Source organism: Mobula hypostoma, chromosome 10, assembly GCF_963921235.1.
Source record: "Mobula hypostoma chromosome 10, sMobHyp1.1, whole genome shotgun sequence".
Taxonomy (NCBI): domain Eukaryota; kingdom Metazoa; phylum Chordata; class Chondrichthyes; order Myliobatiformes; family Myliobatidae; genus Mobula; species Mobula hypostoma.
In genome coordinates, this window is record NC_086106.1 from 16,077,390 (window position 1) to 16,103,020 (window position 25,631).

At 42.8% G+C, this 25,631-nt stretch overlaps 1 protein-coding gene across 8 annotated transcripts in view; it reads left to right on the top strand.

Annotated features, from left to right (window-relative positions):
* The window catches only part of LOC134352669 (ryanodine receptor 1-like), a 581,514-nt gene that overhangs the window by 528,571 nt on the left and 27,312 nt on the right, over positions 1–25,631 (top strand). For all 8 annotated transcript variants that reach the window (XM_063060038.1, XM_063060039.1, XM_063060041.1 and 5 more), the window contains 7 exons: positions 6,743–6,824; positions 14,102–15,393; positions 16,774–16,841; positions 17,526–17,811; positions 21,080–21,166; positions 22,431–22,667; positions 25,273–25,403. In XM_063060038.1, coding sequence (XP_062916108.1) covers positions 6,743–6,824; positions 14,102–15,393; positions 16,774–16,841; positions 17,526–17,811; positions 21,080–21,166; positions 22,431–22,667; positions 25,273–25,403 — 2,183 coding nt within the window. The remainder of the gene's footprint in view (positions 1–6,742; positions 6,825–14,101; positions 15,394–16,773; positions 16,842–17,525; positions 17,812–21,079; positions 21,167–22,430; positions 22,668–25,272; positions 25,404–25,631) is intronic.

The window sequence follows — 25,631 nt, forward strand, 5'->3', positions numbered from 1 at the left end:
CTCCCTTGCTCCCCTCCCTCTCTCCCTCTCTCTCCCCATAATTTGATGATTGACGAATGGATTGGGGATAAAGTGAAAAGGATGACTGGGTTGTAGGTGTGAGAGGGAGTTTTGGGGTGGAGTTGCCAATGAGTGGATAAGCAGAAGCTGGATAGTGGGGGCTGCTGTGGATAGGTGGTGAGGAGTGAATATCAGCATTGTCATAAGGTCTGAGGATAAAGAATTATCACTGCCATTGCTCTGCTCAGAAGTGGGGAGTGAAGGAGGGGGCTTAGGTGGAGAATGTTGCTGGAATGAACAAGACTCGTGTTGGAAGTGGGAGAAAGAAACAAGTGGGATATGTTCTGTGGTCAGATTTGGGGCCAAGGAGAAATGAGGGTGTGGATAGGGCATAGTGTCAGGGACAGTTGTGTGTTTGGCATTCAGAGCCTCCCATGGGACTCGGGGTACAACGAAACCAGGAGAATCAAAGGGAAAGGGTGTGGGTTAGGAAGATAACTGATTTGGTGTCTGGGTATTACAGTGGGTAAAAGGCCATGGAAAGGGGTAGGGTTGGGATTGTTTGGAAGATCTTTGATGAATGTGCAGTCTCATCAGTGACCTAAGGGTTTATTCTGGATATCCAGCATCTTTCATTTTCCTAGCCTATTTAGCGTCAGCTGTGGAAGCTTATCTGTGGTTTTCCTGATGCTTGCTCAGGAACATACCCATCTGTATCTGCTTCCCTTCAAGGCTAAGTCTTGCTAAAAGCCTTTGGAAAATTCTCCTGTGGGGTCCAAATATACTTCCGGTGTTCTCACCCACAAATCTAATTGATACCCGTCTGCCTAAATCAATTGCTGAATGAGGCACGTGATTTCTTCTTTGATTGACTGACGTGGTTTCCATTTGACTGGCCGTCCTATCAAGTGATCGCTAAGCAGTATCAGTCAGTTCCTTGACACAGTATTCGAGTCAGATTTGTTTTCACTGATGTGTGTTGTGAAATTTGTTGTTTTATGGTAACAGTACAGTGCAGGGCATAAAAATTACGGTAACGTAACATAGAAACATAGAAAGCCTACAGCACAATACCAGCCCTTCGGCCCACAAAGTTGTGCCGAACATGTCCAAAGGTACATGTTCCAAGGTACCAAACTGAATAAATAGTGCAAAGGCAGAATAGTGAGGTAGTGTTCGAGGGTTCATAGATCATTCAGAAATCTGAATGGCAGAGGGGAAGAAGCTGTTCCTAAAAAATTGAATGTTGGTCTACAGGCTCCTGTACCTCCTCCCTGATGACAGTAATGAGAAGAGGGCATATCTTGGAAGGTGAGAGTCCTTAAAATAGATGCAGCCCTCATGAGGCACTTTCTCTTGAAGATGCCCTCAGTAGTGGGAGGTTTTTGCCCCTGACGGAGCTAGCTCTGCAGCCTTTTTCAATCCTATGCTTTGGGGCACCAGACGAGACCATAATGCAACTAGTCAGAATGCTCTCCTCCATACATCTGTAGAAATCTGCTTGAGTCTTTGGTGACATACCAAATCTTCTCAAACTCTTATCAAAGTATAGCTGCTAGTGTGCCTTCTTCCTGATTGCATCAATGTGTTGAACCCAGGTTAGATCCACTGAGGTGTTGACACCCAGAAACTTGAAGCTGCTCAGCCTTTCCACTGCTGACCTCCCCCCCACCCCCCGCCGCCCAATGAGGACTGGTGTGAGTTCTCCTGACTTCGCCTTGCTGAAGCCCACAGCCAGTAGCAGCAAGTCTCCCTTAAAGCAACTGCTTTATCGTTGGTCAGTCTGAGCTATTTGCTTAAACTCTTTTAGGTCCTCAAAATTGTCATGGCTCTGGTCTACCTTACACAGCTGAGGCAAGGTGAGAGTTGAATGTGCAGTGTCAAATTCTACCTCTTGGGATATCCACTCAATTTGACGCCCATGCTTTTAATGTTAATATGGCTGACATCCGTACTGCAGTAACGTTGATTGCATGGGCATCATCCAATACCTATGTTACTGCTTACACTGAAGCACAAATACACTTTGTTATTTGATCACGGTTAATATCAATGTCTTCAATGTAAGCAGTTGTCATTACAGCAGAAGTGCCCACCCTAATTTGACCATACCTCTGCATTTCTTTAGCCTTCCAGTCTGTAAGTGATAGGAGGTAAAAAAATTTTACTTGACAATTTTTACAGGAGGCCCTTCCATTCTTCAAAGGTGAATCAACAGTCGACAATATTTCTGAAGAGATTTCCCAAACAGGAAGAGTAAAGACCACTGCACACAAATAATTGTCAAAAACTCAGCAGCTGAATCTTTATATGGCAAAAGAAGGTACTTTTGCATTGTAAATCTAAGTAATGGCAGGTGGTGACTAGTGGGGTACCGCAAGACTCGGTGCTGGGACCGCAGCTATTTACAATATATATTAATGACTTAGATGAAGGGATTAGAAGTAACATTAGCAAATTTGCAGATGACACAAAGTTGGGTGGCAGTGTGAAATGTGAGGAGGATGTTATGAGAATGCAGGGTGACTTGGACAGGTTGGGTGAGTGGGCAGATGCATGGCAGATGCAGTTTAATGTGGATAAATGTGAGGTTATCCACTTTGGTGGTAAGAACAGGAAGGCAGATTACTATCTGAATGGTGTCAAGTTAGGAAAAGGGGAAGTACAACGAGATCTAGGTGTCCTTGTTCATCAGTCACTGAAAGTAAGCATGCAGGTACAGCAGGCAGTGAAGAAAGCTAATGGCATGTTGGCCTTCATAACAAGGGGAGTTGAGTATAGGAGCAAAGAGGTCCTTCTGCAATTGTACAGGGCCCTGGTGAGACCACACCTGGAGTATTGTGTACAGTTTTGGTCTCCAAATTTGAGGAAAGACATTCTAGCTATTGAGGGAGTGCAGCGTAGGTTCACAAGGTTAATTCCCAGGATGGCGGGTCTGTCATACGTTGAAAGATTGGAGCGACTGGGCTTGTATACACTGGAATTTAGAAGGATGAGAGGGGATCTGATTGAAACATAAGATTATTAAGGGATTGGACAGGCTAGAGGCAGGAAACATGTTCCCGATGTTGGGGGAGTCCAGAACCAGAGGCCACAGTTTAAGAATAAGGGGTAGACTATTTAGAACTGAGTTGAGGAAAATCTTTTTCACACAGAGGGTTGTGGATCTGTGGAATGCTCTGCCTCAGAAGGCAGTGGAGGCCAATTCTCTGGATTCTTTCAAGAAAGAGTTAGATAGAGCTCTTAAAGATAGCGGAGTCAAGGGATGTGGGGAGAAGGCAGGAAAAGGGTACTAATTGTGGATGATCAGCCAGGATCACAGTGAATGACGGTGCTGGCTCGAAGGGCTGAATGACCTACTCCTGTACCTATTGTCTGTTGTCTATCGTCTAATGTCAAAATTTCTCACCTGCACTTTCACATACCTTCCTTTTATAGTGCCACAGATATGCACGAGATGTGCCTGTTCATTCTCTTTCCTTTACTATTAACTGCACATGAATTGATTTGATGAAAAATAATCTTTTATATAACTGCTCAGGCCAGTACGCCCAGTACTTGCAAGATACTGGCTAGACGGTTATAAATGAAAGATAATAGATAACTAATCCCGAGTACTTCACCCGCAAGTCTGGCGGGGTCATCTACACAATCTAGTGCTCCAGGTGCGGCCTGCTCCACATCGGTGAGACCTGACGTAGATTGGGGAACCCCTTTGTTGAGTGCTTTCGCTGTGTCCGCAGCAGGCAGGATTTCCTGGTGACCAACCATTTTAATTGCATTCTCCAGTCCCATTCCAACATGTCAGTCCATGGCCTCCTCTGCTGCCACATGAGGCCACCCTCAGGCTGGAGGAGTGGCACCTCATGTTCTGTCTGGGTAGGCTCCAACCTGACAGCATGAACATCGATTCTTCTCACTTCCCCTCCCCCTTCTCTCTTTTTCCATTCCCTATTCTGGTTCGCCAATTACTCTTTCTCCTCCTTACCTGCTTATCATCTCCCTCTGATGTCCCTCGTCCTTCCCTTTCTCACCCCTCCTATCAGACTCCGTCTTCTTCAGCCCGTTACCTTTTCCACCTATCACCTTCCAGCCTCTCACTTTATTCCTCCCCCCCCCCCGCCAACCACCTACCTTCACTCTGAACTGGCTTCACCTGTCACCTGCCAGCTGATATACCTCCCCCTCCCCACACCTTCTTGTTCTAGCTTCTTCCCCCTTCCTTTCCAGTCGTGATGAGGAGTCTCAGCCCAAAATGTCGGCTGTTTATTCCTTTCCATTGATGCTGCCTGACCTGCTGAGTTCCTCCAGCATGTTGTGAGTGTTCACAGATGACTATCTTGTTGAATATCATGTCTCTTACAGGTGAAAGCCAATTTTGGCAAAAGAATTTCATGATTTTTGCACCTCCTCTGGACTATTCTCATAAATAGTGACACTTGTTTTATTTGTCATCTGATGGATAATAAAGGACAGTTATCTATGCAGATATCGGTGGAGTCATGGACACTGTAAAGGGCTTATCAAAAGGTATGGCAAAATACTATCAGCTGCTGACATAGTTATAGTTAAAGATTCTGTATAAAACTTTAGTCAGACCGCACTTGGAATACTGCGTGTTGTTCTAATCGCTCCGTTATAGCAGGGATGTGGAGACTGTCGAGAGGGTGCAGAAGGGGTTTACCAAGATGCTTCCTCAACTAGAGGGTATGAACTATAAGGAACGTTTGGACAAACTTGTTTTTTTTCTCTCTCTCTGGAGTGCGTGGACTGAAGGGACCTGCTAAAAAATTTATAAAATTGTGACAGGCAGTGGTAGACAGTATCTTTTCCTCAGGGTAAAAATGTCAAGTATAGGAGGATGTGCATTTAAGGTAGAAGATGGAAAGTTTAAAGGAGATATGCGGAGAAACTTATTTTACACAGGAAGTGGTCGGAGTCCAGAATGGGCTGGCAGGAGTAGGTGTTGGAAGCAGATATGATAGAGGCTGATATTTAGACACACGAATGTGCAGGGAACGGAGGGATTTGGATCATGTGCAGGCAGAAGAGGTTTAGTCAAAATTGAATATATGTACATGTAATAGTACATGTACATACAGGTACAATGAAGAACTTACTGGTAGCAGTGTCACAGGCACGCACAGAGCATCATGTAAGCAGCATTCACAAGAAAGACATACAGTAAATTAAACATAGATTGTACACAATTTTTAAAAGAAAGAACACAATTAGTGCAAGGTAAAAACAAAGTGCAAAGCACAGTACTGCAGTGATTAGGATTTTGCCACTTAGTTCAAGAACTGAATGGTTAAAGGAAACCTGGTGACTTGGGGCTTCTGTACCTCCAGCCCAGTGGTGGTTGTGCAGAGATGGCATGGTGGAGATCTCTGATGATGGATGTTGCCTTCTTGACACGGTCCCTTACCTTACTTAGTACAAACATTGTGGGCCAAAGATCATGCTGTAGGTTGTTACCTATTTCTTTGAGGTATGGCAATAACGTGATGGCTCTCTTCTTGCCACTAGTAGACAAGCTTTGTTTGCAGGAACCCCTTAGTCCTGCTTCCATCCTGGTTCTGTGGTTTCTACGTGATGAGACCAATGTAGGACTTGTAGATTCCACTACAGATGGGGCAGGAGGTGCCTGACTGGGCACATGGCTGGGAATTAAAGATTAAAGATCAGCTTTATTTGTCAACATGTGCTTCAAAATATCCAAACATACAGTGAAATGCGTTGTTGCATCGATGACCAGCACAATCCAAGGACGTGCCGGGGAAGCCCGAAGTGTCACAGTGCTTCTGGTGCCAACACAGCACACACAGAACTTATTCATCCGTGCACCTTTGGAAACTGGAACACCCAGAGGAAACCCACAGGGTTACGCGGAGAACATACAAGCTCCTCACAAACAACAGCAGGGATTGAACTCGGTTTTCTGGCACTGTAAAGCGTTATGCTAACGTCACGCTGCCATGCCACCCCATTGTCAATATCCTACAAATATCCTGCCTTACTTCTCTGAGCAGTATGGGTCAGGGTATGGTGACAGAGCTTTGAAAACGTCCTTTGATTTTTGTCAGCCTGTGACAGACCTCAGAATAGAGTGGCTCTGGTGTGGGGGATGTAAATAGTGTGACCTGTCCAAAAGAGCCAAATGAGTGTAAAGACGGTCTCAGAGCTGGTGCCATTGGGCTGGTAGAGGATCCTATCCATTTATATTTACATTAGATTCTAAGGATTTTGCAGATGGGTTTTCCCTCCAGTGCCTTCATTGATTAGACACAATATCATTTTTAGTTTTAATCTTTCACATTACATGGAGTTGAAATGTGTGTTCCAGCTTTAACACATTTTCTGTTCTTTAAGAAGACATTAACCCTTCTTGATCCCAAGCATTTTTGTTGATATGTCACTGGAGTAATTAACAAGAGGCAACTCATCTTGAGACACTGTCGGAGATGCTGCTCAGGTCTCAGTAAGAGTTTTTGTACAACTTTTTGATAATTTTGACTGCTTACTCTGGTGAACAAAAGTACCCACTACTTCCAACAAGTTTAACAGGCTCACTACCCAAGAGAGTTACGATAAACTGCTTGTCATCTCATTAGCGTAAAGCATCACTAAATAACGCTGACTTTTTCTCATCCAGATGGAATATTCATACCCCTTTATTTCTGTATTGGTAATAACGTGATGCCACCATTGAAATCCTTAACGGTTTTCCATTTATTCACAGGATTCCAGCCAGATTGAATTATTGAAGGAGCTCTTGGACTTGCAGAAAGACATGGTGGTGATGCTACTCTCCTTACTGGAAGGTAAATACAGTAATTCATTCAGTGAGTGATAAAGTGGGGGACAAATGCTCACGCTGTTGGTGTAATCATCGTGTAATCCGCAAACACAGGAAGGTCTGCAGATGCTGGAGATCCAAAGCAACACAGACAAAATGCTGGAGGAACTCAGCAGGCCAGGCAGCACCTATGGAAAAGAGTAAACAGTCGACATTTTGAGTCGAGACCCTTCATCGGGTCTGGAAAGAAAGAGAAGTCAGAGTAAGAAAGTGGTGGGGGGGGGAGGAACTGCTAGGTGATAGGTGAAACCGAGAGGGGAAGGGGCAGGTGAAGTAAAAAGCTGAGAAGTTACCATTCTTTCATGGTCTTCTGTCCTCTCCTGTCAGATTCCCCCTTCTCCAGCACTTTATCTCTTTCACCAATCAACTTCCCAGCTCTTTACTCTTTTCCAAAGATGCTGTCTGGCCTGCTGAGTTCCTTCAGCATTCTGTGTAATCCAATTTGATCCATTGTGGAGACAGTTGCCTTCAAATATGATGGCAGAATATAGTATTCATGGCAAGACTCTTGGCAGTGTGGAGGATCAGAGGGATCTTGGGGTCCGAGTCCATAGGACACTCAAAGCTGCTGCACTGGTTGACTCTGTGGTTATGAAGGCATACGGTACATTGGCCTTCATCAACCATGGGATTGAGCTTAAGAGCCAAGAGGAAATGTTACAGCTATATAGGACCCTGGTCAGACCCCACTTGAAGTACTGTGCTCAGTTCTGTCACCTCACTTCAGGAAGGACGTGGAAACCATAGAAAGGATGCAGAGGAGACTTACAAGGATGTTGGCTGAATTGGGGAGCATGCCTTATGAGAATAGGTTGAGTGAACTCGGCCTTTTCTCCTTGGAGCGACGGAGGATAAGAGGTGACCTGATAGAGGTGTATAAGATGATGAGAGACATTGATTGTGTGGATTGTCAGAGGCTTTTTCCCCAAGGCTGAAATGGCTACCACGAGAGGGCACCGTTTTAATGTGCTTAGAAGTAGGTACAGAGGAGATGTCAGGGGTAAGTTTTTTACGCAGAGAGTGGTGAGTGCGTGGAATGGGCTGCCGGCGACGGTGATGGAGGTGGAGGTGGATGCGATTGGGCATTTTAAGAGACTCCTGGATAGGTACATGGAGCTTAGAAAAATAGAGGGCTATGGGTAACCCCAGGTAATTTCTAAACTAAGTACATGTTCAGCACAGCATTGTGAGCTGAAGGGCTTGTATTATGCTGTAGGTTTTCTATGTTTCACTGCTGGAACAAAGCTCTGTAAATTCTTTCACACAGTGCAACATGTCTGTGTTACAAAAGAGGTGGTGGCAGTCTTGAGGTCCATAAAGGTGGACGAATTCCAGGGGCTGATCAAGTGTATCCCGGCAAAGGACAAAATTACTGAGGTCCTGGCAGAGATTTTCCTTGGCCGTGGGTGATGTACCGAAAGGCTTTATGTGCCTTTAAGAAGGACTGCAAGATAAGCTAGGGAAATTGCAGGGCAGTGATGGCAGTGATATATCCAGAACATTTCTATTTAAACTGTGACCTGTACAAAAAATACAGGTTACACCTGAAACCACAGGAGACCAATATCCCTACAGACAGATTTGCTAGAGCTTTTGGGGAAGGTTTAAACTAATTTGGCAGGGGGATGGAAATCAGAGTGATTGGGCAGCTGACATACAAGTAGATGCAGTATGTAATGAGACTGTGAGGAAGGACAGGCAGATGATAAAGCAGAATTGCAGCCAGTGAGATGAGAAGGTGTAACAGGGGGCCAAAATCAAAAAGTTCATGGGAACTTAACACCCAAGGATAAACCTTGTATCGAAGGCCAGGCAGGTAGGCAGAGGGGGTGGGGTGGCTCTGTTGGTAAAAAAAAATTTGATTGGAAGATGTAGAATCCTTGTGGGTGGAGCTACAAGGGTAAGAAGACCCTGATGGGAGTTATACACAGGCTTCAAAACGGTAGCCAGGATGTGGGTTACAGATTACAATGAGAGAGAGAAAAGGCCTGTAAAAAGAGCAGTATTGCAATAATCATGGAGGATTTCAGTATGCAGGTAGATTGGGAAAATCCAGATGGTGCTGGATCCCAAGAAAAGGAATCTGTAGAATGCCAACAAGATGGCTTTTTAGAGCAGCTTCTAGTTGAGCCCATTATGGGAATATCAGTTCTTGACTGGGTGTTATGTAATGACCCAAATTTGATTAGGAAGCTTAAGATAAAGGGACCCTTAGGAGGCAGTGATCATTATATGATAAAATTCACCCTGTAGTTTGAGAAGGAAAAGCTAAAATCGGATGTATCAGTAGAGTAAAGGGAATTACAGAGGCATGGGAGAGAAGCTGGCCAAGGTTGATTGGAAGGAGACACTAGTAGGGATGACAGCAGAACAGCGATGGCTGGTGTTTCTGAAGGAAATTCGAAAGGGACAGGAAAGATACATCCCAAATAATGAATAAGTGCTTTGAAGGGTGGATGAGGCAACCGTGGCTGACAAGGGAAGTCAAAGATAGGATAAAAGCAAAACAGGGCATATAACATTGCAAAAGTGGAAAGGTAGAGGATTGGGAAGCTTTTAAAAACCAACAGAAGGCAACTAAAAAAGCTATAAAGAGAGAATAGAAGAAATACGGAGGTAAACTAGCCAATAATATAAAAGAGGGTACAAAAAGTTTTTTTCAGATATACAAGGAGTAAAACAGAGATGAGAGTGGATACTGGACGATTGGAAAATTACACTGGAGAGGTAGCAATGGGGGACAAAGAAATAGTAGAGGAACTTCATAAGTATTTTGTGTCATTCTTCACTGTGGAAGACACTATGCCAGAAATGCAAAAGTGTTAGGGGGGCAGAAGTGAGTGTCATCGCTATTACTAAAGAGAAAGTGCTTGAGAAGTCTGAAGCCTGGAGCACATAGCTGAAGAAATTGTGGGGGCATTAATAATGATCTTTCAAAAATCACTAGATTCTGGAATGGTTCCTGAGGACTGGAAAATTGCAAGTGTCACTCCACTCTTTAAGAAGAGATGGAGGCAGAAGACAGGAAATTATAAGCCAGTTAACCTGACTTCAGTGGTTGGAAAAATGTTGGAGTCTATTATTAAGGATAAAGTTTTGGGGTACATGAAAAAATAGGCCAATGTTAGCATGGTTACCTTAAGGAGAAATATTGCATGACAAATCTGTTGGAATTGTTTGAGGAGGTAGCAGGTTGGGTAGACAAAGGAGAATCAGTTGATGGTGTTTGCTTGGATTTTCAGAAGGCCTTTCACAGGGAGCCATTCATGAGGCTGCTTAATAAAGTAAGAGCCCATGGCATTACGGGAGAGGTACTAGAATGGGTAGAAGATTGATTGACAGGCAGGAGGCAAAGAATGCGAATAAAAGGGGCCTTTTCTGGTTGGCTGCGAGTGACTAGTGGTGTGCCGCAAGGATTGAGGTGGAACCACTTCTTCTCACCTTATATGTCAGTGATTTGCATGAAGGAATTGATGGCTTTGTGGCCAAGTTTGCAGACGATACAAAAGATAGGTGGAAGGGCAGGTAGTTTTCAGGAAGCAGGGTGACTGAAGGAGGACTTAGCTAGATTAGGGGAATGGGTAAAGAAGCGGCAGATGAAATACAGTGTCATGCACTTATACAGTCATGCACTTTAGTGGAAGGAATAAAGGTGTGGACTATTTTCTAAATGGAGAGAAAATTCAAAAATGAAAGGTGCAGAGGGACTTGGGAGTCCTTGAGCAGGATTCCTTAAAGGTTAACTTGCAGGTTGAGTCAGCAGTAATGAACACAAATGCAGTGTTAGCATTCATTTTGAGAGGACTAGAATACAAAAGTAATGATGTAAAGCTGAGGTTTTATAAGGTATTGGTCAGACCACACCTGGAGTATAATGAGCGGCAAATCTGCTGGCATTGGAGAGAGTCCAGAGGAGGTTCACGAGAATGATCCCAGGAATGATAGGGTTAATATATGAGGAGCATTTGATCCCTTTGAGCCTGTATTCACTGGAGTTTCGAAGAATGAGGAGAGATCTAATTGAAACCTATCAAATCATGTCTGGATAGAGTGGATGTTTCCTATAGTGGGGTGTGTAGGACCAAAGGGCGTAGCTTCAGAACAGAGAGATGTCCATTTAGATCAGAGATGAGCGAAAATATCTTTAGCCAGGGGGTAAAGAATGTGTGGAATTCTTTGCCACAGACTATGCAGGCCAATTCAGTGGCTATATTTAAGGTGGAGATTGATAAATTCTTGGGGGTCAAATGTTATGGGGAGAAAGCAAGAGAATAAGGTTGAGAGGGTTAATAAATTAACCATGACTGAATGGTGGCGTAGACTCAATGGATTCAATGGCCTAATTCTGCTCCTTGGTCTTGTGGTCTAAATTGATACATTCAAAGCACTAAACTCTTTATATAATGAATCTCTTGGACAAAGAGTCCATTACCTTCCTGGTAGGTCTTCCATTAGTGTAACTTACAGTTTTCATGTATTATTTAAGCCTCCACCTTTCCACACAACCCAATGTTTCTGATATCATCAGCTTAACCCCCTACCTCAGGCTCCCCAGCCTTGGCCCTGATCTGCTATTGACCAATGTTGCTACCAAGTGTCCCTAGCCCCACCACAGCTTTCTCTGAGGGAATTTCCTTAACCTTCTCCTCGGCTTCCAGATCCCATCTCTACCCATCTCCATTTCTATCTATACATACCCTGGCCTACTATGTGTTACTGTGGTACCCCACAATCTTCTTTCTTACTCCATACCGTGGTCTGCTGCTCAGCTACTTACATGCACTGTGCTGTGGTGGTTGAAGGAACAGCTTCTGTTTGCCCAAGCGTGGTGGACCTCCCTTGAATCTTGTGCAGAGGAGAGTTTTACTGCAGTGTTTCCCTCAGCAATACTGTGTTCGTGCTCCTTTTCTGGAATGGTATAGTGTACAGCCATGTGTGTAAGTTGTTGTCCATGAACCCATTGTTCATAAAATAACAAATGGGCTTTTACTCTTTTCTTTTGCTATTAATGGTCCAGAGAGGGAAGGGGCTTGTGTGGCCATTCTGGGATAACTCACTCACCTTTTGTTCCCACCGGGCACTCAGCTCTCACCTCTGGCTTCAAGTAGCTATTTGCATGCAACAGCGGCCACACCCTGGTACAACAGGTGGGCTAAACCAGGTGAGGGTAGTGCCAGGTGTCATACCCCAGAGAGAAAGGGACATGCTTGTCCTAACATGTGAAGTCAGCTCTGACGGACTGGGTGGATGAGATCAACAGTGAGTTCCAGTGGCCAGGAAGGTGGTTCTGCTTCGTGGAGAACGAATGGCCTGACAAGGTACAGAAGAAATCATGGTCATCCCGTGCAACCAAAGAAGACCCCAGTTGTAGCAATTAATCGTACCACTGGACCCAGACTTTCAAGTTCTGGCATTCTTCTCAAGTTTTACTGGCATAATTTACGTATTACTATTTAACTATTTATGGTTCTATTACTATTTATTATCTATGGTGCAACTGTAAAGAAAACCAATTTCCCCCAGGACCAATAAAGTATGACTATGACTATGACTATTACTAAGTTTGCAAGAGTGGAACAGCCCCTTTGCTACTTTAAAAACTCTCCTGCTCAAGTTTCTTTGTACAGCATTAGCAGTAGGGTAGCTTCCTTTGCAATGTCATTATTAGATATCACCCGGTGTGTCTTCCAGTCTTTCCCTACCTGTTGATAAGGAACAGAAAGAACAGTGTGTTTCCAAGCAGAGAACTTGTGTGGGCCAGGTGACTTTGGTTTAAATAAATTCCAAGCAACTTTTAAAAGTACCTCCAGAATGTCAGAATGATCCTAGAAAGCATGATTGGTGCACCTGAGGTGTAGGATGAAGAATATTTTTGAAGTCTGGATCCCGTTACTGGTCTCCTCCTTTGTGATGTCTAATGTTACAGTGTTGTCAGCAGTTCTCAGACAAATATTACCAGCTGAAGCTTTGTCAGTTTGGTATGTTTGCAACGTTCTTATCTGTGGAAAAACTATATAGCATTCTTTTTTTTTTGATTGCTTAACAGAGCTAACCTTTTTTTTCTTTCTGGTCCTTTATTTAATAACCTCAACCCGACAGAGTGAGTTATACAATACAGAAAATTGGCCCTTTGGCCCAAGTCATCCATGGCAGCCCATTGCCTACCCGAGCTAGTTCCATTGACTCCTCCAACATGTTCTTACCACAGTCAGTGAAAACTTTTGTTTCAAATCACAATGGTTAGAATTTTAATAATTTCCAAACCAGTCTGCAAACATCTGCCATGAGGGTAGTTGAAAAGTTATCCTTGCAGGAAGAATATAAACAATGCTTGATAACAGTCAACTATAAATTAGGAGCAAACCATTTGGCTCCTCATGTTATCACTGCCATTTCATAAGATAGGGACTATAAACTCTACTGCATTATCCCGTCTAGGCACGGTAACCACTCACTCGCTTACCAAGAATCTATCTATCTCCAAACACTACGTAAAAACTTTTCTGCCACCAATCTTTGAGGAAGTTTTCCAAAGGGTTATGGCCTCCTTTGAAACAATTTCCCTTCATCTCAGTCAAATTAATGACCTCCTTTTTCCGACGGTGATCCCTAGGCCTTATCTCCTTCCTTTCCACATCACACTGTCAAGACTTCTCAGGTTCTTATTTGTTTCAAAATGATCTCTACCTTCTGTATTCTGAAGAGTAGCCTGTCCATTCCTTTCTTGTAAGACAGCTGGCCTCCTCCCATAGGAAAATATGGAAATCTACTCTTTTCTAGCTTCTTTATGTCTATTAATATGAGTAGTTTTAATGTCAGTTTTGAATGATAGATATAAGCAATGTATTTTGATAGGTTTATATTTTGAAATTAACTTTATTCTGTTAGTTATTTACTGTCTGTTATGCCGCTGGCAATTAGGGCAGCATTGAAGGTCCTCCATCTCAGTCTTCCCTTGGCCATCTTCTCTATTGTGCCCCTGTTATGGTTCAAGGTCCTCATTACTGCCTCTACATTAAGGTGTCAAGTTGTCTTCCATGTTTCCTCCCTCCTCAGGGGTCCAATGGAGTGCTGTCTTGATCATGGAGTTATTCTGGTTAATATAATATTTTAGAAATAAAATTACGTATTTCATTGGATTTTCCATTGTCCATATAAAAATGAATACACATTTGTTGCAATGAAACAGCACTTTCAACTGTTCAAAATAAAATCACATATTTCCTCATTTGTTATTTTCAGGAAATGTTGTGAATGGAACTATTGCAAAGCAAATGGTGGATATGTTGGTGGAGTCATCAAGCAATGTTGAAATGATCCTAAAATTCTTTGATATGTTCTTGAAATTGAAGGACATTGTCGTTTCTGATGCATTTAAAGATTATGTAACTGACCCCAGAGGACTTATCTCAAAGAAGGATTTCCAGAAAGCAATGGACAGCCAGAAACAATACACACCTTCTGAGATCCAGTTCCTACTTTCATGCTCAGAAGCAGATGAGAATGAAATGATAAACTATGAGGAATTTGCAAACCGGTTCCAAGAGCCAGCTAAGGATATTGGTTTTAACGTAGCTGTGTTGCTCACTAATCTGTCTGAACATGTCCCTCATGATACAAGACTCCAAAACTTCTTGGAATTGGCAGAGAGCATCCTCAATTACTTCCAGCCTTTCCTAGGGCGCATTGAGATCATGGGTGCCAGTAAGAGGATAGAGCGCATTTACTTTGAGATCAGCGAGGCCAATAAGACGCAATGGGAGATGCCTCAGGTCAAAGAGTCCAAGCGGCAGTTCATCTTTGACGTGGTGAACGAAGGTGGAGAATCTGAAAAGATGGAACTCTTTGTCAACTTCTGTGAAGACACCATTTTTGAGATGCAGATTGCTTCAAAGATCTCAGAAGCAGATGAAGAAGAGAAGTCAGAAGAAGACGAAGAGGAAGAAGAGGATGCTGAAGGGGCAGAGACTGAGAAAATATCTTCCTCGGCTGAGGCACAATCTGCCTTTGCAGGGTTCCTTAGCTCCATTGTCGACTTTTTTAAAATATTTACATTTAAGAACATAAGGAAAAAGTATAGGAAACTAAAGAAGATGACAATTAAAGAGATTGTGATGTCTCTGGTGTCCTTCTTCTGGACTTTGTTTATGGGCATCCTGCACTTTATCTACAGCATCTGTAGTGGTTTCTTCATGATAATATGGAATACCTTATTTGGAGGTGGCTTAGTTGAAGGAGCCAAACATCTGACTGTCACGGAACTCCTGGCCAGTATGCCTGATCCCACTCAGGATGAAGTTCATGCTGACATTCCTGACGTTAGTAAGGCTGAGGCTGAAGGAACTGCAGTCCAGTCTGAGTTTGAAGATCAAGTGAAAGAAGAGCAAATATCGGAGCAGTCTGATGTTAAGAGGGAAAGCGGCCAGCTAAGGATGGGTCCCGAGCCCAACCTAGGACTCGGTGACATTGTAGAATCTACGCCAGTCGAGCCTCCAACCCCAGAGGGCACTCCACCTACTTTCAGAAAAGCGAGGGTGAGTACCGTGTTCAGCATTCCGGATAAGTGCGAACAAACTCAGATCTCAGATTTAATTTCACATTAAGTTATCGGATTATAATTGTTAGCAAACTTTCTTCTTGAATTGATTGTGGAGCGTATACTTAGTGGTCACTTTATTTGGTACTGATGGGGGAGAAGGAGAGGGAGACAGACATCCCACCCTGCAAAAACTCATTTCAGGGAGGTGGCACCATCAATTTGCAGGAGACTCCCAGAACTTCCGGGAGAGGTGGGATGTTTGCAATAGAGTAGCTCCTTAGCAGCTAGCCAGCTAGTTTAAATAACGGTAGCTATGCTAATGAACGAATGACACCTGTTAAACTCACCTCAACATGTCTTTTACAGTCTTAACCCACCATGGGCAATAGAAAAGTCACCGTTGCAAACAGTGCAGCGAGCAACACTGTCAGTATTTTTGACCCCTATTAGGCAGGGGTACACTTTAGTGTTTTATATTTTCTTTTTTTGGAACACTCTGCCACTCTGACTTTTTTTGGAACTCTCTTGCTCTTGCTCTCGCTCTCTCTCTCGCGCTTGCTTTCTCGCTCTTGCTCTTGGTCTCGCTCTCTCTCGCACGCACGCACTCTCACGCTCTCTCGCGCTTGCTTTCTCGCTCTTGCTCTTGGTCTCGCTCTCTCTCGCACGCGCGCACTCTCACGCTCTCACTCGCACTTGCTTTCTTGCTCTCGCTCTCTCTCTCGTGTGCGTGCTCTCTCGCTCTCTAGTGGTCGCTCTCACTCGCGCTTGCTTTCTCGCTCTTGCGCTCGCTCTCTCGTGGGCTCGCTCTCAAAAAAATTGATTTCCGTGATATTGTACATAATTTGCGGGCATCAGGGAGCCACTATTAATATGCGGGAGACTACCGGAACTTCCGGAAGAGGTGGGATGTCTGGGGAGATGTGGAGATCGTCATCGTGCCCGACACCGGCCCCCTAGGCCTGAGTCGACGTAGTAGTAGTTATTTGGTACTGAGCGGGTGTACAGGTGAACCTAATGAAGTGGCCACTGAGTATACTTAATTTTCTTGCATTGAAGCAGCAAGAAAAACCACAGAGTGAAAAATGAGCATAATGTAAATAACGGGCCTGTAATTTTTTTCCCCTCTACTTGTTCATAGATTGTTCAAAGTAAAATCTAAATCTCACAAATTCCGTTTTTAAATCAGCCCATTATGCTGGCTGGACTAGTAACTCTGAACATTATCTCCACATTACTGTTAGTAGACAAACTATTCTTGGTCAGCCATTCCTCAAAACAGACGTTGTTTTTACCTGGAGCTAGTGTTAAAACCATAAAGAGTTTTTTTTCTGCAGTTTTCAATGTGGTCATAAAATGAGCCTTTTACCTTTAACAGCAACAGATTGAAACTCAGTTCGATGTTAAGTCAGACGACCAACTCAAGACTGAAGCAGAGAAAGCGGAGTAAGTCTTTTTATCCTTAATAGATTTCTCAGAATACAGTAAATACCTGGGGATAAGGTCATTCCACAACAGCAGGATAACATGCACAAAATGCAGGAGAAACTCAGTAGGTCAGGCAGCATCTATGGAGAGGAATAAACAGTCGGCGTTTCAGGCCGAAACCCTTCATCATCACATTCTGATGAAGGGTCTTGGTCCAAAACATCAACTGTTTATTCCTCTCCGCAGATGCTACCTGACCTGCTGAGTTTCTCCTGCACCCTGTGTGTGTGTGTGTGTGTTTTACTCTGGATTTCCACCACCTGCAGAATCCCCTTATGTGTTTTTTTTAAAAACTTGTCCTGTTGTACATGATTTATTAATGCTCAAATTGAAATATATTTCAGTCAGACACTGTCTTTCAGTTGTAAACCCATAGCCAGCAGCTTACAGTGCAGAAACCCAATAGTCTTCATTTGACCCAAGAGTTCATTGTACATCAGCACAAACCAGGGCAATACTGCGCAATAGTACCTTGGATCTGTTGCACCTCTGCTGTAGAGGCTCTTGTATGACTTACGTGTTTTGGCAATAAGTATCAGTATTCAGATAGACAGCAGATTTTTATCCCAGGTCCTGCACTTGTCATATCACACTTTAACTGCTGCAACGTGGAATGATGGTTCTGTTTTCTGCATTCAAAAGCACAGAGAATGGTGAAAAGGCTGAGAAGGATATGAAAGAAAAAGAACTAGTAGAACTCCCAGAAGAAGAAAAGGGAAAGGCAGAAGATAAAGAAAGAACAGAGGAAAAGGAACAGCCCGAGGAAAAAGAAGTGGGAGAAAAGGCAGAGGAAGAAGAAGAAAAAGAAGAAGAAGTTACACCAGCGAAGAAGGCGAGGAAGAAAGCCAAGCTGGAGAGGAAAAAGGAGGAACCAGAAGCTGTCATGGAGTTCTGGATCGAGTTTGAAAACTATAAGACCAAGCTTTTGGTAAGCACGAATAACTCTTAAAAGTCTGTACAGGAATTTATCAAGGTACAATGTTAAATATATTTTTAAACTGGATCATTCAAAATAGAAGCCGGGTGAGTTCAACAGGAGTTATGGGACACATCAGGAGAATTCAAATTAGCATTTGGTTTAAGAAAGAAGCAAGAATTTAAAAAAGAAAAGTTTCACATTGAATGAAACAGTATGTAGTCTTACAGAAATAGTATACCGCGTACAAACGTGAATCAAGAGCAGGAGTGGGTACCTAGTCCAGTGAGCCTGCAGTTCTATTACTAGGATTATGACTAACATCATTGTAATCTCAACTCTGCACTCCAGCCTACCTTCACTAATTTTTCCCTCTTCCTTGACGAGATTCAATCTCTCTCTCTCTCCTTTAAAATAGTCAACAACTGTACTGCTTTCTATTGAGAAGAGAGTCCCAAAGGTTGATGACTCTCCAAGAGAAGACAATTCATCTTATCTCTCAGATAGGTGACTCCCTATTTTTAAACAGGAACCAGTTGTTTAAATCCTTCCCTTGGGATCTTACCTGTTTCAGTCACTCCCCCCTCCCTCTTTTAAACTTAACTGGGTAAAGCCTAGTTATCCCACCATTCCTCACAAGACAGTTAGTCCAGTAGACCTTCTGTAACTTGCTTCCAACACTTTATCATCAATAAGGCGGCAGAGGTCTCTAAAACATAATCTTACTTACCTCTGAATTCAGTTCCTTCAGTAATAAACAATAACATAAGAAAGCTAATGGCATGTTGGCCTTCCTAACAAGGGGAGTTGAGTATAGGAGCAAAGAGGTCCTTCTGCAGTTGTACAGGACCCTGGTGAGACCACACCTGGAGTATTGTGTACAGTTTTGGTCTCCAAATTTGAGGAAGGACATTCTTACTATTGAGGGGAGTGCAGCGGAGGTTCACGAGGTTAATTCCCGGGATGGCGGGACTGTCATATGTTGAAAGATTGGAGCGACTGGGCTTGTATACACTGGAATTTAGAAGGATGAGAGAGGATCTGATTGAAACATATTAAGGGATTGGACACGCCTGAGGCAGGAAACATGTTCCCAATGTTGGGGGAGTCCAGAACCAGAGGCCACAATTTGAGAATAAGGGGTAGACCATTTAGAACGGAGTTGAGGAAAAACTTTTTCACACAGAGGGTTGTGGTTCTGTGGAATGCTCTGCCTCAGAAGGCAGTGGAGGCCAATTCTCAGGATGATTTCAAGAAAGAGTTAGATAGAGCTCTTAATGATAGCGGAGTCAAGGGATATGGGGAGAAGGCAGGAACGGGGTACTGATTGTGGATAATCAGCCATGATCACAGTGAATGGCGGTGCTGGCTCGAAGGGCCGAATGGCCTACGACTGCATCTATTGTCTATTGTCTATTCTTTTAAACCTTCCCACCAGTCCATGCAGCAGAATAACCTAAGTCTCCTCGCCTTGAACCACCGCAGTTTCTCATCATTTCATCACATGCTTTTCTGTTGTTCTTTCCCAATTTGGCACTTTCATACTTTCCTGCATTGCCACATTCTTGCCTACATTTTTCTATATTACTGTTTCCTTTGGCCAGATCCTTGGTCACTCAATTAACCCATCTGTAACCCTTTGTCAGTTTCTCTTTACATCTTACTTTCCTGCCTATCTTGACATCAATGGCCAAATAAGCAACTTCAGCAGCTTTACCCCAGTCATTTATATACATAGTAAAATTTATATTAAAATATCCTTACCAATTAAATATGTTATTAAATCCTTAATATTAAATACCATATTAATGAAAGGACAGAATAAATAGTAGTTTATAGTAAAAGAAGAATTTCGTTGAGAGAGATAACTTCTGTAGAAAAATTTGCCATGGATCATGATCACCCATGTCATACGACATGGAACACAATGGTGATGGTGATGATGGAAAAGGATATGGACCACTTCAAGGTAAAAATAGTTAACTGGAGAAGGCTTAGATTTGTTAAACTATGTTTTTTGACAACCAAACTTTCATCCCAGTTTCGATGGGATGAGCAAATGCCCCTGGGGAAATTGGAAAGAGAGTTTGGTGAGCACGACTGTTGTAGAATAATGTTGCAGCTACAGATCAGGTACATTCCAGTGAAGGTGGTAAGGGGAAACTAGAGCCAGAACTCCTCTGTTGACCAAAAGGAAAGAAAGTAAAACAGTGGGTAAAAAGGAACATTTTTTCTAAGTGCAAAATAGGCTGTTTACAGAAAGTTCTGTGACAATGTTAGCAGAAATGGGAGGAGCAAAGAGAGATCATGAGAAAAGGCAGCAGCAATCTTAGAGGGGAATTCAAACAACACACACAGAATGCTGGAGGAACTCAAAATGGGCCCGAAACATCAACTGTACTCTTTTTCCTAGATGCTGCCTGACCTGCTGAGTTCCTCCAGCATTTTATGTGTGTGTGACTGGAATTTCCAGCATCTGCAGATTTTCCCTTGTTTGTGAGGGGAATACAAAACTATTCTGCAGGTGTGCGGAACAGAGACCGTAAGTGAAAGTTACATATGGAAGCAGTGGGCATGGCTTTACATCAGTCTTCAACAATGAAGAAGGTGTGATTGAAGCCTCACAAAGGAAGAGGTAAATGAGATTCTAAATGGGCTAAAAATTAAAACTAGAAATCCTTAAAGTAGTCCTCTCCTGGTCCAGATGGGATTGCTGAGGGAAGTATGGAAGGAAATCGCAAAGCTTTAATTAGTGACGAAGTTCGAAAAAATTGCAGTGATGATGGACTTCAGTTACTGGAAAAATTGGGCTGTTTTCCTTGGAATAGAGGATCTTGTGAGGGATCTGATCACGATATTTAACATCATGAGGGGCATAGACAATGTTCCCATTTGCAGAGAGGTCACAAGCTAGGAGACATTGATTGAAGATGATTGGCTGAAGGACAAAATGTAACATGAGGTAAAGAATTTTGTTACATAAGTGGAATGGGCTGCCAGGGATAGCAGTGGTAACAGACTCGATTGTAGTGTTTCAACAGGAGCTGAACAGTGAAAAGAGAGAATGAACATGTAACATTGTTTTTGACAACACAACAAAATGGAAACACTCAGCAGGGACAATTAGTGAAAGAAATCGAGGTAAACTTTTTCTGGAAATAAAATAGACTTTGGTTATTCCTATTTAATTGATACAAGTAATGAATTTGGATGCAACATTCAATGACAAGTATCACTGTATGCCATGCAATAAATAAATCTTTTTCCATCTTTTAACCAGAATTACTTATCAAGAAATTTCTACAATCTTCGCTTCCTAGCCCTGTTTGTGGCTTTTGCAATCAACTTTATTCTCCTCTTCTATAAGGTAAGTGTGGTGGCAAACAAAGAGATGAAACCCTTTGAGAAATCTGGAAGTTTCACCCAAAGTCACATGTGAAATGGTCCCAGTTTTGCTGATAACCAATAATTCTCCCAACTTCACTGTTAATATTGAAGACTGAAGTAAACCATTCCCACTCTCTGTGTCTACTCTAATTTATTAGTATCTAATAATCTAATTTTTTGAGATCTGAGCATAGTCATAGTCATACTTTATTGATCCCGAGGGAAATTTGGTATCATTTGCAGTCAGGTATTTATGGCTCATTCCTAATTCCCTCAAGAAGGTAGTTGTAAACCATCTTCATCTCCATAGACCAGGGAGCCATAGACAGGTTGATATCCACAGAGAGCTAAGGGGGGAAGGGTTGTGATTGATGCACCATCAATAACTCCAAAAGACTGGAAGTAGGATAAGTACTGAAAGGCTTTTATTCGCAGTAAAATGTGACCTCCACCATGCTGAGTATCTGCCCTGGACTGAGGGGAGGAGCCAAGGCCCAATCGCCTTTATTCAGGGGTCTGTGGGAGGAGCCACAGGGGCAGTCAGCAGAGGGACGTGTCCAGACAGGTAACCCAGTTACAACATATATATTTGGTTTACCACAGTGATAATCCCATTTTGGGTTTACAAAGTAGATGTAGAGACTAGTGAGATGAAGCTGAGGCCCAAGGAGACTCTGTCTCCTCTATTTCTATTCTGTCAGGGGAGAGAGGAGGCATGAACAGACTCTGGAAAATTGAGAAAATTCATGTGAGGGCCTGATCAACTATGACAGAGGGAAAACCACCTGCCAGAAAGAGGAGCACATAGCAGAGATAGCAGAATGGAAGGTCTGATCTTGAGAACCGATGCAGTGGAGATATGAGAAACTGAGAGAAAAGGATGACATCCTTAGAGGGGGCAGGCTGAGAGGGGATATAGTCAAGGGAGCTGTGGGAACCGGGGGCTTATTTATGTAATAGTGGATAGTTTATTTGCTGAATCAATATTATAATATCATCAAATCCTTGAAAAATATTCAACTTGCTGTGATATACTTTAAGACATTTTGAGAAATAAAAATGTTCTTTAAATGTAAAATCTTTACACCTCCCTCCTCCACCCTTCTTCCCAAATAACCCACCATCTCTTACAGCACCATTGACGGGCTGGAAATTAGTAAATCAGCAGATGTGTCCTGCTGATTTACATAGGTAAGTCTTAAGAGTTTCCCAAGTGATTGATAGGTCACTTTTGTGCATGGAAGGTATCCGTGGTCGAAGATGAAGAAGATTTTGAAGCGGCAGGCTTTGAGGATGACATGATAAGCACAGGTTTTGGAAATGGAAATGGAGATGAAGAGGAGGAGGAGGAGGATGAAGATTCACTGGTTTATTACGTCCTTGAAGAGAGTACAGGTTATATGGCACCAACGTTAAAAATCCTCTCGATTCTGCATACGCTGCTCTCCTTCCTGTGTATTATTGGATACAACTACTTGAAGGTAAGGACAAACTGAACCTAAACTTCTTCCAACAATACGATCTGCAATACACCCACATGTTGGACATTTATTTATATTGTCTTTTGATCTTTGTGTTTAATGAGAAAGGTTCTCTTTTCAAATTGGTATTATTTCAAAGTGGCTGTTTATACAATGGCAAATTGAGATGTTAGTATTACATCATATTTTAGTCCTTTCTGACTTCTGCTAGATTTCAAAAATATTGCCTTTTTGATAGAGAGATGGTTATAGTACACTCACAGAGTCGGTAACCAAAAGATATTCAAAGTTATTGGCAAATGAACCAAAGATTACATGACCAAACAACTTTTAATTGAGTTGAATTGACTTTATTACTTACATCCTTCATATACACGAGGAGTAAAAATCTACGTTACGTCTCCATCTAAATGTGCAATGTGTATAGAAACATAGGACATAGAAAACCTACAGCACAATACGGGCCCTTCGGCCCACAATGCTGTGCCGAACATGTCCTTACCTTAGAACTACCTAGGCTTACCCATAGCCCTCTATTTTTGTAAGCTCCATGTACCTATCCAGGAGTCTCTTAAAAGACCCTATTGTTTCCGCCTCCACCACCGTCGCCGGCCGTCCATTCCACGCACTCATCATTCTCTGCATAAAAAACTTAACCCTGACATCTCTGTACCTACTTCCAAGCACCTTAAAACTATGCCACTCGTGCTAGCCCTGGGAAAAAGCCTCTGACTATCCACATGATCACTGCCTCTCATTATCTTGTACACCTCTATCAGGTCACCTCTCATCTTCCGTCGCTCCAAGGAGAAAAGGCCGAGTTCACTCAACCTATTCTCATAAGGCATGCTCCCCAATCCAGGCAACATCCTTGTAAATCTCTTCTGCACCCTTTCTATGGTTTCCACGTCCTTCCTGTAGTGAGGCGACCAGAATTGAGCACAGTACTCCAAGTGGGATCTGACCAGGGTCTTGTATAGTTGCAACATTACCTCTCAGCTCTTAAACTCAATCCCACGGTTGATGAAGGCCAATGCACCGTATACCTTCTTAACCACAGAGTCAACCTGCGTAGTAGCTTTGAGTGTCCTATGGACTCAGACCTCAAGATCCCTCTGATCCTCCACACTGCCAAGAGTCTTACCATTAATGCTATATTCTGCCATCATATTTGACCTACCAAAATGAACCACCTCACACTTATCTGGGTTGAACTCCATCTGCCACTTCTCAGCCCAGTTTTGCATCCTATCAATACCCCACTGTAACCTCTGACAGCTCTCCACACTATCCACAACACCCCCAACCTTTGCGCAGTTTATAGTAATTTATAATAAATAGTATGTACAACAATATAACATAGAGATACAGTTGTGTCAGCATGAATTAATCAGTCCTTTAATTCTTTAACTTTTGTGATTCTAATTCAAAATTGTTTATTGTACAAGGGTGTGAAGGAGAACAAAATGATTGTGACTACAGATCCAATGCAGCATAAAAAATACACAATAAGCATAAAGAACACAATAAAAACAAACAAAAACACAATAAATATTAATATTAAAGCAATCCTATAAAACACAATGCACAAGTAACTGTTATATACAGTACACAGACTGGTTGTATGTACATGCTAGGTTAGATTAGATTATGAGGACATGCAGTCCTCTTTTATTGTCATTTAGTAATGCATGCATTAAGAAATGATACAATGTTCCTCCAGTGTGATATCACAGAAACACAAGACAAATCAAGACTAAAAAACTGACAAAAACTACATAATTATAAGATATAGTTACAACAGTGCAAAGCAATACCGTAATTTGATAAATAACAGATCATGGGCACGGTAAAAAAAAAGTCTCAAAGTCTCTCGAAAGTCCGATCATCTCACACAGACGGTAGAAGGAAGAAAAACTCTCCCTGCCATGAACCTCCAGCACCGCAAACTTGCCGATGCAGCACCCTGGAAGCACCCGACCACAGTCGACTCTTGAGTCCGTCCAAAAACCTCAAGCCTCCGACACTAAGCACCAAGCACCATCTCTGCCCAGTGCTTCAATCCCGGCCCCGGCAATAGGCAAAGCCGAGGATTTGGGGCCTTCGTCTCCGGAGATTCTCGATCGCACAGTAGCAGCGGCAGTGAAGCGGGCATTTCAGAAGTTTCTCCAGATGTTCCTCCGTGCTTCTCACGTCTGTCTCCATCAAATCAGGATTGTGTACGGTACCTACTTAACAAATACCGATATAATTTTGGAGCGGCCACACGTGCTGCGTCGCGCCACCATCTTCTCCTCCCCTCAATTATGCTAGGTGTTGTGAATGTGAGAATAGTGGTGAGGGGGTTAATGGGTGCAGGTGTCTAGTGCTCCTGGCATGGATGACGCTTATGCATTTTGCATTTACAACATGAGCAGCACGGTATTCAGTAGTTCAATGTGACTCAGGTAGTGAGGGACCATTTTCATTAAGCTAAGAGTGAATATTGAATCTTTGGCCTTTGGTGTTGAATTTGCTCAACATTTTCTCTGAAATAATAATTAATATGTCACCTTGGCATTACTTTCACAGAGAAATTGTTTTCTGTTTTCTATAACACCTTTAGGTTCCTTTGGTCATCTTTAAACGAGAGAAGGAGCTTGCCAGAAAATTAGAATTCGACGGTTCATATATTACGGAGCAACCTGCTGACGATGATATTAAAGGACAGTGGGATCGACTCGTTCTCAACACACCGTAAGACACACCCATTTCTAAATTATAAGAATAGCTCAAACACGCAAATTCAAGCAGCATTTGTCTACAAGCTTTTCCCACTGAGGTTGGGCCAGATGAGAACTAGAGGTCATGAGTTAAGGGTGAAAGGTGATATGTTCAAGGGGAACCTCAGGGGAAGCTACTTCACTCAGAGGGTGGTGAGAGTGTGGAACATGTTGCCGGTGGATGCAGGTTTGATTTCAACGT